General features: G+C 44.2%; 2 protein-coding genes across 3 annotated transcripts in view; both read left to right on the top strand.

The window, feature by feature from the left end:
- Window positions 1–18,579, top strand: part of CAMKMT (calmodulin-lysine N-methyltransferase) — a 361,289-nt gene that overhangs the window by 335,928 nt on the left and 6,782 nt on the right. For both annotated transcript variants that reach the window (XM_006125469.5, XM_006125470.5), the window contains exons 9-10: window positions 1,160–1,223; window positions 14,632–14,763. In XM_006125469.5, coding sequence (XP_006125531.3) covers window positions 1,160–1,223; window positions 14,632–14,763 — 196 coding nt within the window. The remainder of the gene's footprint in view (window positions 1–1,159; window positions 1,224–14,631; window positions 14,764–18,579) is intronic.
- On the top strand, window positions 4,206–5,667 carry LOC149525184 (uncharacterized). Its single transcript, XM_089777504.1, has 2 exons — window positions 4,206–4,707; window positions 5,076–5,667. The coding sequence occupies exons 1-2, from the start codon at window positions 4,320–4,322 to the stop codon at window positions 5,621–5,623; spliced, it is 936 nt and encodes a 311-aa protein (XP_089633630.1). The 5' UTR covers window positions 4,206–4,319; the 3' UTR covers window positions 5,624–5,667.

Below are 18,579 nucleotides of genomic sequence, written 5' to 3'. Positions count from 1 at the left end.
CTAGAACAATGCTGAAGCACATTGGCAGCACCTTTTTAGGCAGCTGTCTTTGCTGTGCCTCATCTGGGGATAAATAGAGGACTCCAGTTTTGAAATATGACAGTTCTCCACTGTCTGTCTCTCTGTTGTTTGAACAGTCCCTAGCACTATTGGGGCCCTGACCTCTGGGAGGGTACGTCTACACTAGCTCGTTAGTTCGAGCTAGGTAGGGTAATTAGGACAAGCGGAGTTTCAAATGAAGCCTGGGATTTAAATATGGCATGTTCCCGGGCGCCGCCATTTTTAAATCCCCTTAGTCCGAACTCTGTGCCCGCGGCTACACGTGGCACAGAGTAGGTAGTTCAAATTAAAGATCCTAATTTGAACTACAGTTACTCTTCATTCCACGAGGAGTAACGGTAGTTCGAATTAGGATCTTTAATTCCACGAGGAGTACCGGTAGTTCGAATTAGGATCTTTAATTCGAACTACCTACTCCGTGCCGCGTGTTGTCGCAGGCATGGAGTTCAAACTAAGGGGGATTTAAAAATGGCAGCGCCCGGGAACATGCAAATGAAGACCGGGATATTTAAATCCCGGGCTTCATTTGCAACTCCGCTTGCCCTAATTGCCCTACCTAGCTCGAACTAATGAGCTAGTGTAGATGTACCCGGAGCTACTGTAGCACAAATGAATGAATGAATAAAATAAAATACATATTTTAAAAGAAAAGGGAAAAAACCTGTAAGTGTAGAACACTAAATGCAACGTAGAGGAAAATTTAAAAACATGCCAACCCTCTACTTGGTATTGAGATCTATCTATACAAAAGAGCAATTGAAATGCTAACCTTGAATTACCAAATATTGATCCTGATTTCTGATATCCTAGCTATTAAAAAACTAGCAGACATGATCAGTGAATTCCTGGCACATAAAGAACTCTTTCATGCAGATATTTTGGCTTTAGCGTTTGATAACATTTGTTGCAAGCTTCAGTTATGTTTGTTTTTTTGTTTGTTTGTTTTCGATTAAAAAGTACATGAATTGGAAGGCAATTTAGACCTCAGTTCCTCTTTTTCAGCATTGTGTAAACATATATAATTAGCCTTGTCCTTATCTGCATTAGTATCGTTAGAATTGGAAACCCATTTTAATCTGGATTCTCTTCTCAATGTCAGCCTGTTTCTGGACCAGTACAGAGCTAGCCTTGTTGATGCAATAAAGAGATTACTCCAACCCAGTGTAAGTATGTTTCTATTTTCTCCTGAACACTGGCTTCAGAATAATTAGTCTGTGCACAGTGATTGAGAGAGTAATGGAATGGCAGGATTAATGTCATGTAATACTTTAATACTTATTATGTCCAACTTCAATTGAGTCTTCTAATCTATCAGATTCTTTCCTAATCATAAACTAGGAAACTTCTTATACTTGGCCTTCTGATAAGGAACACAGTGGGTAGTAAAATAAATGAAACCGCTTCAAAGATAGTGTGAGATTATTATTATCAAAGCGTTTCTTGAGTATTTTCCTTTGATAACAATGTCTTCATATTAAAGTAAAAGTACGATATAGAAAGTTTTTATGTTAGCTTCTGTCATTTATAATCCCTTCAATAGTAACCTTTGTCACTGTGTATATATTTGTGAAAGAACATTTTCTTTTCATTTCTGTTTATATTAAATGAATAAAACCCTTAAATATATCTATGGCACACACATAAATTGTTTTCTTCATTAAATAAACCATGTGTTTATATATTATAAATGTTAAGGCAAATTTAAGTGAAGTGCTTAGCAAAATGCTACATTGCTACATTTATTTATGTGAGTGAGAAAATTGCACTGTATCTATATAAAATTAGTCTACCAGGCTGTTATACTAAACTAGCAAGCCTTAGAATCAAAAAGAAGAATTAATATGCATATACTTAAAATACATTTTAATCTCAAGAATTTAAAAAAAATACTCTACAATATAATATATATATATAGTGAATGCTTTCCTTAGGCATTCAAAACTGGATCTAACTGCTTGCATTTAATATATTAATCTTCCATATGGGGAACCTCCCACTTCAACATGAAAACTAATGCATGTGAATAAGGCTTTTTCTAAACTATATTTTAAAAAATCGAATCTGTTTATTTTTCATATTACAACAATTTCCTCAATGAAGAAAATAGACACGTAGGGCCCAAACTCAATTAGACATATAAGTAATTCCATTCTAAGTGTAACGGGTTCTATTGCTGGCTTTGTCACAGACTTCTTGAGTGATCTAGAGCAAGTCACTTAGGGTATGTCTACACCACCCTCCAAGTTCGAACTAGGAGGGTAATGTAGGCATACCGCACTTGCAAATGAAGCCTGGGATTTGAATTTCCCGGGCTTCATTTGCATAAGCAGGGAGCCGCCATTTTTAAATCCCCGCTGGTTCGAGCCGCGTGTAGCCGCGCTACACGGGGTTTGAACCAGCGGGGATTTAAAAATGACGGCTCCCCGCTTATGCAAATGAAGCCCGGGAAATTCAAATCCCAGGCTTCATTTGCAAGTGCGGTATGCCTACATTACCCCGCTAATTCGAACTAGCGGGGTAGTGTAGACATACCCTTAGAGCTAAATTGTTGTACTCTATGTAAACCAGAGGGATTGTGTGTCTAGGAGCAGAGCTGGAAAATGACCACTGTGAAACCATAGGACTGGCTGCAGTATGAGCTCTCTCCACCTAGTAAAGCCAGATCTTGTCATGGAAGGATAACCATTGCTTGTCCTCTTTATGTTCCTTTTGGGAAAGCTAGCATTGCTAGCCTTAGTGGTTGGTCCCTACCATGGGTATACAAAGTAAGGCGCACAAGCTCTTTTTTTCCCTGCTACCCCAGCTTTGTACACCTGCATAGCTTCTAATCACTGTGTTGTCCACTCTCTTTGTGTCTCTAGGGGTGTGTCTACACTGCACCCATAACTCGAAATAAGCTACGCAATTTGAGCTATGCAAACTGTGTAGCTTATTTTGAGTCAACTTCTAAATAGCTTATTTTGAAATTTGGCACTGTCTACACAGCACTTATTCCAAAATAAATCATTATCCAAAACGTCCTTTACTCCTTGTAGAATGAGGTTTACAGGGACGTTGGAATAGCAAGCCTGTTAGGCTGTGTCTACATTGGCACCCCTTTCCGGAAAAGGGATGCTAATGTAGACTTCGGAATTGCAAATTCCGCGGGGGATTTAAATATCCCCCGCGGCATTTGCATTTACATGGCTGCCGCTTTTTTCCGGCTTGGGGATAAGCCGGAGAAAAGTGCCAGTCTAGACGTGATTCTTTGGAAAATAAGCCCTTTTCCGGAGGATCTCTTATTCCTTTTTTCAAGTAGGAATAAGAGATCCTCCGGAAAAGGGCTTATTTTCCGGAGAATCACATCTAGACTGGCGCTTTTCTCCGGCTTATCCGCAAGCCGGAAAAAAGTGGCAGCCATGTAAATGCAAATGCCATGGGGGATATTTAAATCCCCCGCAGAATTTGCAATTCCGAAGTCTACATTAGCATCCCTTTTCCGGAAAGGGTTGCCAATGTAGACAGAGCCTTATATTTTGAAATTATGGGCATGCTCAAAAGACGCAAAATAGCTATTTTGGGATACCTCCAGTATCCTGAAGTAGTGCTGTAGTGTTGATGTAGCCTGTATAACATGGGGATAATATTACTCACCTCAAATAGATGTTGTGAGGTGTAACTCAGCAAGGCATTTAAGCATGTACTTTTTAGCCCTAGGCCGTGTCCACACTCAGGGGTTCTTTCGAAAAAAGTACCCTTTTTTCGAAAGAACTTCCCCTGCGTCCAGACTCAAGCCGCGTTCTTTCGAAATTAAATCGAAAGAACGCGGCTTTTCTTTCGACGGCGGTAAACCTCGTTTCACGAGGAAGAACGCCTTTTTCGAGGGAGATCCATCGAAAGAACGTGAGTCTGGACGGGGGGAGCCCTTTCTTTCGAAAGAATTGGCCTCCAGGAACAAGCCCTGGTGGACAATCTGGGCCATGGGTTGCACGTCTGTGGTTCCTGGCTGCAGCCATTCCTTAAAGGGACAGGCGCACCCTCACAGCCACTTGTTGCAGACAAGGAGCCAGAGCACACGGCGACCTTGCTGCAGCATGTCACAGCCCCAAGAGCGTCCTGGCCCTTCCTCCGAGCCTTCTGGGGACCCAGACAAGGGCTCCAAGCGCCGGGCACCATCCTGGTCCGGCGCAGAGATCAAGAGCCTGCTGGAGCTGTGGGGAGAGGAGGAGGCCTTACAGGCCCTCAAAAGCCGGCGGCGAAATGCCGACATTTATGGCCGCATGGCTGAAGCCCTGGCCCAGAAGGGCCACTACCCCCGCACCCAGGACCAGGTGCGCTCCAAAGTGAAGGAGCTGCGGCAGGGCTACGCCAAAGCCAGGGAGGAGAGCTCCCGGTCTGGGGCAGCCCCCCACTACTGCCCCTACTACCCAGAGCTGGACCAGATCCTGGGTGGCAGTGCAGAAGCACGCACACCACGAAGGTTCGTGCAGTCCGGACTGGCAGACCCGGTGGTGGACGCTCCAGAGCGGGAGCTACAGCACTCTGGAGACGGGGACATGGGCCCAGAGGAGGAGGACACCGAGGAGACGGCAACCCTCACCCTGGAGCCAGTGACCCAGACCTCTGAGGCCTCCCAGGCGTCATCTGGCGCGGGAGAGGAAGCAGCAGGTGAGTACAGTGAGGTTGTGTCACACCCGGGGGGGGGGAGGTAGGTGGGTGGGTGCACAGTGGGTGATGCACAAGGGAAACCTGTCATGCTCAGGCTGATGCCCAGGTCACACACACACACACACACACACACACAGTGTGACCTTCAGAATGTGTGCTTCCCCTGTCTCAAGGGAGAGGGCATGCCCTTTTGGACAGCTGTTGCACACATGACTGATTGTGATAGAAATGTAGCCGTGTCACTCTGATCTGAAGAAGTGGGTCTGGCCCTGGAAAGCTCATCCCCTAATAAACCATCCTGTTAGTATTGTAAGTGCTACAGAGTCCAGTTTATAGGACTGATTGTGTCTTCTTCTTTTCCTCCACAGCCGGACCAGCCGTGGAAGAGGGCCGCAGCACCCCAGCCCCACCTCCATCTCCATCTCCACCTCAGAGACATGGGAGCCGCAGACACAGGCGTGTCTACGCCGACATCCTCCGGCAGCACGTCGAGGCTGTGCAGGAGCAGAATGCCATCCTGCTACGGAGGGCGGAGGCAGAGGAGCGGTGGCGTGATCGGCTCATGAATGAGCTGGTCCTGCAGCGCACGGTGCTGTACGCCACCCTGAGGGAGGTCAGCGGCTTGCCTGCTGCTGTGCCAGGTCCTGCTCCTCCAGCACCCCATGACCCCACCCCACCAAACCCCCCTTCCACAACAGCAGCCCTTTCCCCCCTTGGACCTCCCTCTCCCCCAGCCCCCCCAGCTCCCCAGCCCCTCTCTCCCCCTGGCCCTCCTCTCCCCCAGGCTTCCACGTCCCAAGAGCCCCCCAGCAGCCAGCCAACCGACAGGTACATCACCCGATCCCGTAGCCGGGGAGCACCCCAAACACGAGGCCCAGGCAGGAAAGGGAAATCTGCCAAGCCCCGTTCAACCTGATCCCCTTCCCCCCTCCAGGTTTCCAGTCCCCTTCCCCCCTCCAGGTTTCAATGACCCCCATCACCCCACTTATTAAGCACACACAAAGGGTTAAAGGAACTGTTTGTTTATTGTATATAGTTTGGCAACAACAAAAATGAAAAAAATTTTTGTTCTTTTGCCACATTGTTGGATAATATGTACAAAATTTTAAATAAGTAAAGAGAACATTTTATTTTGAAACACACCCTGGTGTAAGTGATGTGTCCAAACTGGGTCAGGAGATGGGTTGTGGAGGGAAGCTTCTATTGGGGGCCAGGGCCCAGTCCCCAGGCAGAAGCCCCTCAGTGCACTCAGTGGCCTCCACTGGAGAATTGCTCCCGGAGGGCCTCCCGGATGCCAACTGCAGACCGGTGAGCCTGGCGGATGGCAGCTGTCCGGGGCTGGGCAAAGAGCCTCTCCTGGCCATCAGCAGCTCTCCCCCACCCTGGTAGGAAGGCCTCCCCTTTCCTCTCCACGAGGTTATGGAGGACGCAACACGCGGCCACCACCTCGGGGATGTTGGTCTCCCCCATGTCGAGGCGTGTGAGCAAGCACCGGAATCTGCCCTTTAAACGTCCAAACGCACATTCCACCTGGTTGCGAGCCCGGTTAAGGCGAGCATTAAACTGCTCCTTGCTCACATCCAGGTGGCCGGTGTAGGGCTTCATCAGCCACGGCATCAGGGGATAGGCGGCATCGGCCACTATGCACACCGGCATGTGCACATCCCCAACCGCAAACTGGCGATGGGGGAAAAGTGTTCCTGCCTGAAGCCTCCGGTACAGGTACGAGTTTCTGAAGATGCGGGCATCGTGTGCCCGCCCTGACCACCCAACACAAATGTCTGAAAACTGTCCACGATGGTCGACCAGGGCCTGGAGGACCATAGAAAAGTAGCCCTTTCGATTGATGAATTGGGCTGCTCGATGGGGCGGTGCACGGATGGCAATGTGTGTCCCATCGAGCGCTCCTCCGCAATTGGGGAAGCCGAGGGCAGCAAAGCCGGCCATGACGCTGTCCAGATCCGGTAGACAGATGAGCCTGTTGAGCAGCTCCGAATTGATGGCCCTCACCACCTGCAGAACGAGACAGACAACAAAGTGTTAGAAGGGGTGCCTTATGTCTTAGGAGGAGAACCCACCGCCCACCTTCCCTCTCAAACAGCCCGGGAATCCCCTCCTCAGAACCCCCCCCCCCACAATTCAGGGTGAGTGGAGGAGCTCCCTCCCACTCCCACTCCCACTCCACTTGGCCCTTCCTGACAGTCTCCCTTCCCCCCACCCCAAACTGTGACTGTCCCCAGACATTGACTTACCTCCATCAAGACGGCCCCGACAGTAGATCTCCCCACGCCAAATTGGTGTCCCACGGAGCGGTAGCTGTCGGGGGTTGCCAGCTTCCAGAGGGCAATGGCGACCCTCTTTTCCAGGGGGATGGCGGGCCGCAGGTGGGTGTCTTGCCGTTGCAGAGCAGGGGCGAGCCAGGTACAGAGCTCCTGGAAAGTGGTCTTTCTCATGCGGAAGTTCCGTAGCCAGTCTTGGTCATCCCAGATCTCCATCACGAGCCGGTCCCACCATTCAGAGCTGGTGTCAAACCTCCAAACACGCCTGTCCACGAAAAAGTTCGGAGGCAAGGGCAGTGTGGCTGCTGGACGGGGGAACCCCTCGTCCCTCTGGTCTGGGTCCAGCTCGGGAAGGAGCCTCATGATTGTCTCACGAAGATGCAGCAACAGCTGCAGTATGGTGGTGTGGGGCCATCGCCTGCCCAGGGGCAGCTCTGGCTCCATGCCACAAATAAGGGTCTGCAAGCAGAAAAACCTCAAAAGAAAAAAGCTGCTGGGGTGTCCCAGGAAGCTGAGCACTCCAAACAAGCACTGCAATGCCTTGCAAAATTCCTCAAGGGACAGCAAAGGCAGCTGCAGGAGCAGAGCAACGGGTGTTCAGGAGTGTCCCTCTCACCACGCGTCTCTGCAAAGGGCAGGCAGGCAGCACCCGGAAGGAAATGCTGCCCCCATGCCCTGGCAGAAGCAGTTCCGGGTGGCTTTCAATTTCGAAAGAGCGTCCGGCAGTCTGGACGCTCTTTTTCGAAATAGCGGATCGATCTTTCGATCCGCGCATTGTAGTCTAGACGCGCTCTTTCGAAAGAGCCTCTTTCGAAAGATGCTTTCGAAAGAGGCTCTTTCGAAAGAAGCCTGCAGTCTAGACATAGCCCTATTGAGGAAAGCACTTACATAAAATCTGAAATTCCATTGAGCCAATGAGACTTTTACACATGCTGAATACAGAAGGACAGAAACATGCACTTACATCAGGAGTAAGCAATAATTTTTTACTTCAGAAGTGGCCCTGGGCCAAGGGGTGAGGCCAGGACACTTCAGTGCTTCCTTGCCCACAGACCCTAATTGGTTTGGGCGCGGGGGGAATGTGAAGTCTTGCACTCCTTGCCTGCCAGCGGGCAGCACTTGGAGTCAACCGCCCACAGAATGCCCTTCTGCCACCCCTGGCTTACATGCTTGACTTAGTCATCATTCTAAACATTATTTACATGTAAAGAAAAACAAAATTAACAATTGACTCTTCATCAGTTATAAAAGTTGTTATATCCCTAAAATATTAGTCTAATTCACAAGCTACCATGGCATTTCACAGGTTCAGTATTACTCTTTTACTTAAATCATGTAAACTAATTAGTCTGTCTCAACAAAGGAAACACCATTAAATTATGGTTTATGTGTGGCCATGCTAATAAAGACTCAAGCCAAGATTACATAAAAAGTGGAAAATAAGAACTGTTTTTAACTGCATCCAGGTGAACCAGAAGCACACATCAGAGATACAAGCGTTTCATGTTGTATGTTAAGCCATATATCTTCACATTATTCCTTCTAGAACTTTTAGTAAATTACTTCAGGGAGAATAATAGACAGTATGGCTAAAATGAAAATTGAGGTAAGCACAACATATGGGTATCCTTGTTAAGATGACTGAAGGGGAAATTCAGCATAAGCAATACATCCTAATTTACTTTTCCTTCCCTTTGTGAAATTCCCTAGCACTTCCTAGTTCATTAAACACATCCAAGATCCCTCATTCTTTGACAATATTTGTATTAGAAGATTTGTGCTATCAGTATTTCACAGAATGATGCATTCTGGGACAACTTTAATACTGTTGAGAAACATCAGCACATTTTTTGAAAAAAAAAACCTATGGTTTTTGGACAATGAAACATATAGATTAATACAAACCATTTGGAGTTCAGCTAACTCTCTCAACAGTCTTTTTCCATATTTGGATACAGAGGGTAGTTCCTTTTGTCTATTTGGAAATGAGAACTACAATGAGAAGTCATAGATAAGGCACAAGGACACACTATAATTATACAATAAATGATTTACTTGCTATTTGAATTCAGTTTTAAGAAGGACATTCTGTAGCATATTATAACATAGGGAAAACCAGAAACAAATCTGAGAAGGAGTTTGGTCAGCAAATTGTATTCCATACAGCAATGCTACTTGTTTTTATAACCAACTTTTCACTGATAATAGAGTGCTTTACAAATGGCTTTGTGAACCAATTCCTTAGCAACACTCATATCAGGAACTGGAGGCCAAGGATGTAACTGGCATTATTCTTTCTTAAATATTATATGTACACTACTATGAACAGATTGTCTTTCAAATTCTGTTTTAGAGGGGTTGGTAAAAGTAGGATATATAAAAAAGCTATAGATTTATGCATGCTGCAATTTTGAAATTCTAAAGAACCTGCATTAATGCAGAATTGTTAAAAATTCAGGAATATTGCAGAATTTATGTTATTTTACTTCAGAAACTAATTACAACTTGCTTCCCAATTTAAAGAACCCTGGTTCTATCTAAAAAGCGAGCGAATGTAAATGAACCCCAGGGAACTACAGACCAATTAGCTTCACCTCAGTCCCTGGAAAAATCAATTCTCAAGGAATATTTTGAAACACTTGGAGGAAAGTAAGATGATCAGGAACGTTCAATGTGGTTTCTCCAAGGGCAAGTCATTCCTGAGCAACCTAATTGCATTCTCTGATGCGATAACTGGCTCTTTGGATATGGGGAAAGTGGTGGATGTGCTATACCTAGACTTTAGCTTTTTTTAGACCAAGTTTTTAATATGGTCTCCAGTAGTATTCTTATCAGCAAGTTAAGGAAGTATGGATTGAATGAATGGACTATAAAGTGTCTAGAAAGCTGGCTAGACTGTCAGGCTTAACAGATAGTGATCAATGGATTGATGTCTACTTAGCCACCAGTATCAAGCAGAGTGCCTCAGTGGTTGATCCTGGTGGTGGTTTTGTTCAACAACTTCATTAATAGGAAAAACTGAAAAAAAACAACAAATAGCACCTTAAAGACTAACAAAACATGAAGATGGTATCATGAGCTTTCGTGGGCACAACCCACTTCTTCAGTTGACAGGAGTATTAGAAGTCCAGATCCAAGACTTCTAATACTCCTGTCATCTGAAGAAGTGGGTTGTGCTGGACTTCTATTACAAGTATTATTAGTTTATTTGTTGTTTTTTAAGTTTTACCTGTTACAGACTAACTTGACTACCCCTCTGAAACTTCATTAATGATCTGGTTGACGGGATAGATTGCACCCTCAGCAAAGTTTGCGGATGACACTAAATTGGGGGGAAAAGTAGATGTGTTGGAGGATAGGGATAGGGTCCAGAGTGACCTAGACAAATTGGAGGGTTGGGTCAAAAGAAATCTGATGAGGATCAACAAGGACAAGTTCAGAGTCCTGCACTTGGGATGGAAAAATCCCAAGCAGTGCTACAGGTTGGGGACCAATTGACTAAGCAGCAGTTCGCCAGGAGAGAACAGGGGATTATAGTAGACGAGAAGCTAGATATAAGTCAGCAATGTGTTCTTGTAGCCAAGAAGGCATTTTGGGCTGCATTAGTAGGAATATTGCCAGCAGATTGAAGGAAGTGATTATTCCCCTCTATTTGGCACTGGTGAAGTCACATCTGGAGTATCACATTCTGTTTTGGGCCCCACATTACAGAGAGGATGTGGACAAATTGAAGAGAGTCCAGTGGACAGCAGTGAAAGTTATTAGGGGGCTGATACACATGACTTATGAGGAGAGGCTAGGAGAATTAGGTTTATTTAGTCTGCAGAAAAGAAAAATGAAAAGAGTTTTGATTGGTGGGGGGGTGTTCCAAAGAGGTTGGAGCTAGGCTGTCTTCCATGGTGGCAGATGACAAAACAAGAAGCAATGATCTCAACTGGCAGTGGTGGAGGTCTAAGTTTGATACTAGGCTTGATATTTCAAAAGGAGGATGGTGAGGCTCTGTAATTGATGGCCTAGGGAGGTGGTGGAATCTCCATCCTTTAAGACCAGGCTTGACAAAGTCCTGGCTGGAATGATTAAGTTTGGCATTGGTTCTGCTTTGAGAAAGTTGGGCTATGATCTCCTGAGCTCTCTTTCAACTTTAATCAGGGCATAATTTTTCTTTACACTAAGGCTATTTTGCACAACCTGGCAGTGTTAACTGACCATAAAATTATACTTACATTAGTTTCACAGTCCTTTAGGAGTGCCAAAGCAGTGTAAAATGGCCACCGTGTGAATGAAAATTAGGGTATGTAAACACTTATGCTACAACATCTCTACCTCTCCAAAAGGTGATAGCTAAGTCGAGGAATTAATTCTTCCATTGACCTGGCCCTGCCTACATTTAGGTTGGCATCATTTTATCTCTCAGGAACTTGGATTTTTCACATCTCTGAGGCTACGTCTACACTGCACAGTTATTTTGGAATAAACTATTCCGGAATAGTTATTCTGAAATAGCTCATTTTGAAATAGCACATCTACACTGCAGGGAAGCCTGAAAATTAGTCCAAGGCAGGCTTCCCTAATGTAGACATGCTATCTCGATTTAGAGCCCCAGGAGGAATAACTTAAACTGGCCCTGGTGAGGGGCTATTTTGGAATAGCAGAAGTGGAGCATCTACACATGCTTTATTTTGAAATAGCTATTTCAGAATAGATGTTATTCTTCATAGAATGAGGTTAACAGAAGCTGGAAAAAGCTGTTCATTATTTCGAAATTATTTCAAAATAACAGAATTGCTGTGTAGACACTCGCATGGTTATTTTGGAATAACAGCTATTATTCTGAAATAACATTGCTGTGTACACACATTCTGAGGGTATGTCTAGACTACAAGCCTCTTTTGAAAGAGGCTTTTTTGAAAGATACTTTCGAAAAAGCCTCTTTTGAAAGAAAGTGTCTAGACTACAGCCACTACTTTCAAAAAAGTGAGCTGCTTTTTCGAAAGTGTGCACCCAGGCAGTCTGGATGCTCTCTTTCAAAAAATCAGTTTACATTACATAGTGCCTTTTTTTGAAAGAGCACTTTTGAAAAAAGGTGTTCTTCCTCGTAAAACGAGGTTTTCTGTGGTTGAAAAAACTGCCGTGGTCTTTCAATTTACTTTTGAAAGAACGTGGAAGCAGTCTAGACGCAGAGGAAATTTTTTCGAACAAAGACCACTTTTTTTGAAAAAACTCTGCAGTCTGAGGGTATGTCTACACTTGCAGCCTATTTCGGAATAGGGCTGCAAATGTAGGCATTTGGAATTGCAAATCAAGCCTGAGATTTAAATATCCCGCACTTGATTTGCATCTTCCCGGCTGGGTCACATTTTTTGAAATTTACAAGCCCGGAATAACTTCCCGCATCTACACGTGGCAGGGAAACGGGCATAAGAAATAAAGCCCTATTTCGAACTACCTGTTAAACCTCATTGCAGGAGGAATAACAGGTAGTTCAAATAGGGCTTTATTTCGAACGCCCGTTTCACTGCTGCATGTAGACCATGGGACCTTAATAACTAGTGACAAATAAGCCAACAATTAGTTATAGAGACAGACATCTTGAAAATCACACTTCTGTCCTGTTTTTTCTTCTTGCATTACAGTAACACCAAAGATCATTATAACTGAAAGAGATTAGAGAGGCAGAATTATTTGTTTTATTTTTGCCCAGTTTTTCACTTTATGTGTTTGTTAGCACGTTAGTGCTATTTCAGGAAAACAGGAAAGCAAGTGCTTGACTTTAAACTCACTTCTTTAGTTGGGGTATTTGTGTCTAACCAATTTCCTTCCTCTGCTTCTGGCTTTCTGGAGTCAGCCGCTGATCAGTATCAGCAGCGGCTGACTTGGAGACACCTGGGGCAGAGCAGCTGGGGTGCTGTTGGGTTGGTCCAGTAGCGCCGAGGAGCAGCGCTGCGGGACCAACCCATCAGCACCACAGCTGCTCTGCCCCAGGCGTCCCCAAGAGCAGCTGGGGTGCTGACGGGTTGGTCTCGTGGCGCCAAGGGTCGGCGCTACCGGACCAACCCAGCAGCACCCCAGCTGCTCTGCTGCAGGCGTCCCCGATTCAGCCGCTGCTGAAACTGACCAGCAGCGGCTGAATCGGGGACTCCTGGGGCACAGTCGGACTATCATAAGGGAAGGCTATGAGGGGGTCTGGGGTAGCATCCCCCCACCCCACCCCAGACCCCTCATAGCCCCCCCTTCTGATAGTCCGGCATATCTGATAATCCAGCACCCCTTGGGTCCTAAAGGTGCTGGATTATTGGAAGTTTACTGTAGCTAGAAACTTCATTTCCATGACCACTTTTCCCCCAGACATACCAGCTTACATTTCTCAAGCTGATTATAGATCTCCATATATTATTTCTTTGTCTCCTTGGTGATTTCAGCACCCAGCTCTCAATTTAGCATCATCTGTGAATTTCATTAACATGCTCTTTAACCTCCCATTAGTATCAATGTTAAATAAAACAAGACCTACCACTGAACCTCGTGGTACCCAACCAAATAGCTTTCCTCAATTCAATACATTGTTGTTTAATGTTAACCTTTGTTTACCTTGGTTTAGTCAGTTTTCATTTCATGTGACAGAATTCATATTGAGCCAATTTGAATTAATTTTGCAAGCAAGATTTCCAGACATGCTTCCACAAATGCTTCTGGAGTAAAATTTAGTGTTGCTGGGAAGGGAAGAGTATCTAAAATACATAGTCAGAGTTATTTGTGTTGTCTTTGTACAAAAGGATGAACAAAAATTTTGTTAGTGGACCTTAAGGTATTGCCTGGACATGAAAAAATGGCCTGATCATCTTGCATGATTCAAAATGCTTATGCATTAACATTTTTCTTGGCAGTATTGTTGTAGCCTTGTTGGTCTAGGATATTAGAGACAAGGTCTGTGAGGTAATATTTTTAATTGAACCAAGCCCTTGAGCTTAAACAGAGCTCTTCTTCAGGTCTGGGAAAGGACCTCCTTTCAAATAAGGTTGAATACTTGCTGCTTTCAACAACAAAATTTGGTCCAATCGAAGATATTACCTCCATGTCTCTCTGTATGAACAGTAAACTGTCTTTGAAATGTAATGTGCAGGTATTGGGCCAAATTGTTGAGGTGCACAGGGAAGTAAAGTACCTAATTTTATACAAAAATTGATTCTGATTCTCCTCAACCTTCTGCTGGTTTTACACTGTTGTAACTCCAGGGGTACAACTAATTTTCTCTGATACAGGATAGAGGAAACTTAATTCCAATGTTTGTATGATTACTTGCTAAACAAACTGGTGCATTTTTCATTGTATGTATATGATAAATAATTTTTCAGTGCTTTATTTAAATAACATAGAGTAACAGGTATTGTGTAAAAAGGATCAAACTTATTGCAATTGGCCATTTTCAGATTAAAATGTTTATTTACAACCTTCTATTTTGCATTCCTTTAATCACAGAAATCATTCACATTCTGAACAGCTAGATTTATGAATACTATATAAATGCTTTTCCCAGAGAAAAATTTACTTTTTCAGCAGGAATATATTAAAAGCTTAGTCAGGGACATGTTATATCTGGTTCCTTTCCAATTTTAAAAATGTGTAAATTCTCTTTTTAATGTTCTAGGGGAAAGCAATGGTATTTGCTCCACTCAGAGGGAATACTTTAAACCAGTTTTGCAATCTAGCTGAAAAAGCTGGTTTCTCTGTCCAAAGACATGAAAATTATGATGAACATATTTCGAACTTCCACTCCAAGGTTAGTTTTCTGCTTGTGTTAGATAACACTTTAATCCGCATTGCATTTTGAAGAGATCATGGTCCTTTTGGCAGGTAACCTAAATGTTTGATTAAAGTACTCCTTAGGTGTGCTGTTTCTGAACAGCTATTTGGTATCTGATTATTTTGTGTGGTAGAACCATCCTTTATCTTTGCCTGTCTAGAAGAATTTTATAGAAGCATCTCTTGGTTGCCCTTTTTATATAATCAGTCTTTCATTCAGAACAGTCTAATTTATTATATCCATTTTTTAAAAATTTGCTGGTTAGTCACCTATATATATTTGGAAAACTAACATTTACATTTTAATTATAAGCTTGCAACTTCTAACTAGGTTAAATACAGAAATAAAAATAAGGTGAATGTCTAATTGTATCATATCATACTTTAAATCCTTATCTCTGGTTGCTTTATGGCTGGGTCAGTTGGCAGCTTCAAACTGCTAAATCTCATACAGAATTTCACAGTTGTGGGGTTATATGTCAGATCGAGGCACTACAAGATTTAGGTCAAAAGCACTTATCTGAGCGTGATTTCTAAGCTTGCTTACATAAAGCTACTGTTATCAGTCTCTTTTTGTATTATTTATAGGTGTAGAGTAATATAGGACACAGAAAAGAAGGTGTTTCACAGAAAGCTTTTTAGGAATCTCTTATTTTCCGGTACACATGCAGCAGTGCTTATCAAAATCATATTATTACTTACATTTTTTAGATCACTGTTTCATACCTTAAAGAACTGCAGTGTTGTGAGCCCATTTGACCTCTGTGACATTAACTTTACCCCCTAACAGTTTTGGAAGTATTTCCTGTGCAAAATACTGGCCTCCTCAGAATTTAATCTTGATTTGTTTCAGATACCTACCCATGCACCATAACATAGGAATAAGATTATATTAAAAATACATATGTAAATAATATTCTAAAGGAAAAATTCTAAGTATTTTCTTTGATTTTTTTGTAATTTTCACTTTGTGTAATTGATGCAGTGGGCCTGATTCTCCTCACATTAAGATCAGGCTATTTTACTTCTGGGTAACTTTACTGACATCAGTGGAGTTACTCCTAATTTACATCAGCGTCAAAGAGATCAGAAAATCAAGTCCAGTATCATTCATTTCAGCCATTAACTAGGACTTTTCTTTCTGTAAGCACTTGGAAAGGAATGCAATTTTTCTCCTGTTGTTTCATGGTGTGCATAGTTTTTCCCCCTTTGGTCCCTGCACCCAGATCTCTACCCATGAAGCATGAGAGAAAGTTGTAATTATCTTCACCCAGTGATTGACCCACAACTGAAATGGCTGTTCCCCATCCCCCATGAAGTACACACATATTTTTTTCTCTCTTTTTTTTTTTGTGGTGTGAGGAAAGAAAATCCTAGGGACATTTCATGGTGTGAATGCATTCTGATATGTGCTCTATCTCATGCCAAAGGCTAGATACAAGAAAAATATTTTGTTTATTTAATTTATTTAAATGATGGGCATCTTTACCTCACTTGAAAGCATATGAAATATAAATTTCCAAACAGTCTTTTGTTTTGAATAAATTTCTTGAGTTGTACAACATTTTTGCGCTATTTAAGACAACAGCCTCTTCGATATTTGCTGTTGTCCAAATCCTGATCTCTCTTTCTGTCACCATGCTATCTAAGTACATAATGCCTCTCTGCCAAAAGGGCTTTGTGAATTTCACCCTCTCATCCCTCTCTTGTCCTACTGCTGTGTACTCATACTAAAATTGTAGGCAATACAGGGTGTGCCTGTGCAACTTGGTTAGGGCCAATATGTCAGCCTGTGGATGGAGGTCTGGTAGATCTTTGTAATTCATCTTCAAAAAGGTCCACAGCTCCTTCATGCACACAAGATACAGTATAGAGTTTGGCACTATGTCACAGACAGGGCTCTGGAATCTTCATTCAAGCCTTTTGGCTTTCCCAGGCTAACTCAGTGGAAATGTGATACATCTGTTGCAAGTCTGTCTGTCTTAAGCTCTGTGGGAGAGTGCAAAATTTGGCCCTGAGGCAGCATTGTCTATCTTTTACAGTGCAGTACTTACAAATAGCAATAGATTTTTGCTTCCTTTTCATTCAGAGGGCAAGAATATCAACTGTTGCGGGTTTCAGTGCTGCCTCTATCAGGATGGTGCATCGTGTCACCTGAACAAATGAAAACATAGTTTCCTTGTGTGCAGTAAAGGAAGCCAACACAGTTACATTTCATAATATATATATATATATATAGAGAGAGAGAGAGAGATGATAGCATATACTTATAAAGTATAATGTACAGTGGGCCAGATTATCACTCAGAGCTATGCTGATTTGTACTAGCTGAGACTCGGCCCAGTTGTTTATTTTTCTAGTGTTTATAATCTAAGAAAACCTAAAATTCAGTGAAAACTTAAAAAACAATGAATAGTCTAGTAGCACCTTAGGGTATGTCTACACTAGAAAGTTAGTTCGAACTAACCTTAGTTCGAACTAACTTTCCTATGCGCTACACTAGCGCTCCGCTAGTCGAATTTGAATCGAACTAGCGGAGCGCTTAGTTCGAACTAGGTAAACCTCATTTTACGAGGACTAACGCCTAGTTCGAACTAGCTAGTTCGAACTAAGGGCTGTGTAGCCCTTTAGTTCGAACTAGTGGGAGGCTAGCCCTCCCCAGGTTTCCCTGGTGGCCACTCTGGCTAACACCAGGGAAACTCTATGCCCCCCTCCCGGCCCCGGACCCCTTAAAGGGGCACGGGTGGCTACGGTGCCCGTGCCAGGTGCAGCCTGCCAGCACCCAGCTAGCAGACCCTGCACCTGGCACGGCACAGAGCCACCCACCCGATGCCCCCCAGTCCACCCCCTCTTGCCGGGACCAGGCTGGCGGCTCCCGGGAGCTTGCCCTGGACCGCAAGAGGCGGGCACCTTCCTGGGCTAGTGCGGACATCGTGGACCTCGTCCACGATCTCCGCACTAGGCACAGGAAAGTGGCCGTCTAGGGCAGGAGAGCTGCCAGCCTGGCCACCCAGGACCAGGTGTGCATGAAAATCAAGGGGGTCCACTGAGACCCCCGACACTGAGCCCTGAGCTTACAATGGCCGTACTGGGTCAGACCAAAGGTCCATCTAGCCCAGTAGCCTGTCTGCCAACAGCGGCCAACCCTAGGGACCCTGGAGGGGATGGACCGAAGACAATGACCAAGCCATTTGTCTCGTGCCATCCCTCTCCAGCCTTCCACAAACTTTGGGCAGGGACACCACTCCTACCCTCTGGCTAATAGGACTCCATGGACCCAACCTCCATCACTTTATCTCACTTCCCTTTAAACTCTGTTCTAGTTGTAGCCTTCACAGCCTCCTGCAGCAAGGAGTTCCACAGGTTAACTATTTGCTTTGTCAAGAACAACTTTCTCTTACTAGTTTGAAGCCTGCTACCCATTCCTTTCCTTTGGTGTCCTCTAGTCCTTCTTTATGGGAACTCAGGAAGAACTTTTCTGAATGCACCCTCTCCACCCAACCCCTGCTTTTAGAGACCTCTATCCTGTCCCCCCTCCGTCTCCTCTTTTCTAAGCTGAACAGTCCCAGTCTCTGTAGCCTTTCTTCATCTGGGACCTGTTCCCAACCCCTGATCATGTTAGTTGCCCTCCCCTCTCCCAGCCTTTCTCTTCCCCTCTCCCACCTCCTTTTCCCAGTCTCCCCCAGTTTTTTTCAATAAAGACAGAGTCAATGTTGGAAGAAACGTTATCTTTATTTTGTACATCAATAAGAAGGGGGGCTAGGGAAGGGCAAGTGGAAGGAGGTGAGGGAGG

This window comes from Pelodiscus sinensis, chromosome 3 (genome assembly GCF_052426305.1).
Source record: "Pelodiscus sinensis isolate ZL-2025 chromosome 3, ASM5242630v1, whole genome shotgun sequence".
Taxonomy (NCBI): Eukaryota; Metazoa; Chordata; order Testudines; family Trionychidae; genus Pelodiscus; species Pelodiscus sinensis.
Note: the sequence above shows the minus strand (reverse complement) of the source record. Positions and strands in the feature narration are given on the sequence as shown.

Coding starts and splice junctions, on each gene's coding strand:
- LOC149525184 (XM_089777504.1), top strand. CDS start 4,320: ATGGCTGAAGCCCTGGCCCAGAAGGGCCACTACCCCCGCACCCAGGAC. Junction 4,708..5,075: donor CGCGGGAGAGGAAGCAGCAG/GTGAGTACAGTG, acceptor TTTCCTCCACAG/CCGGACCAGCCGTGGAAGAG.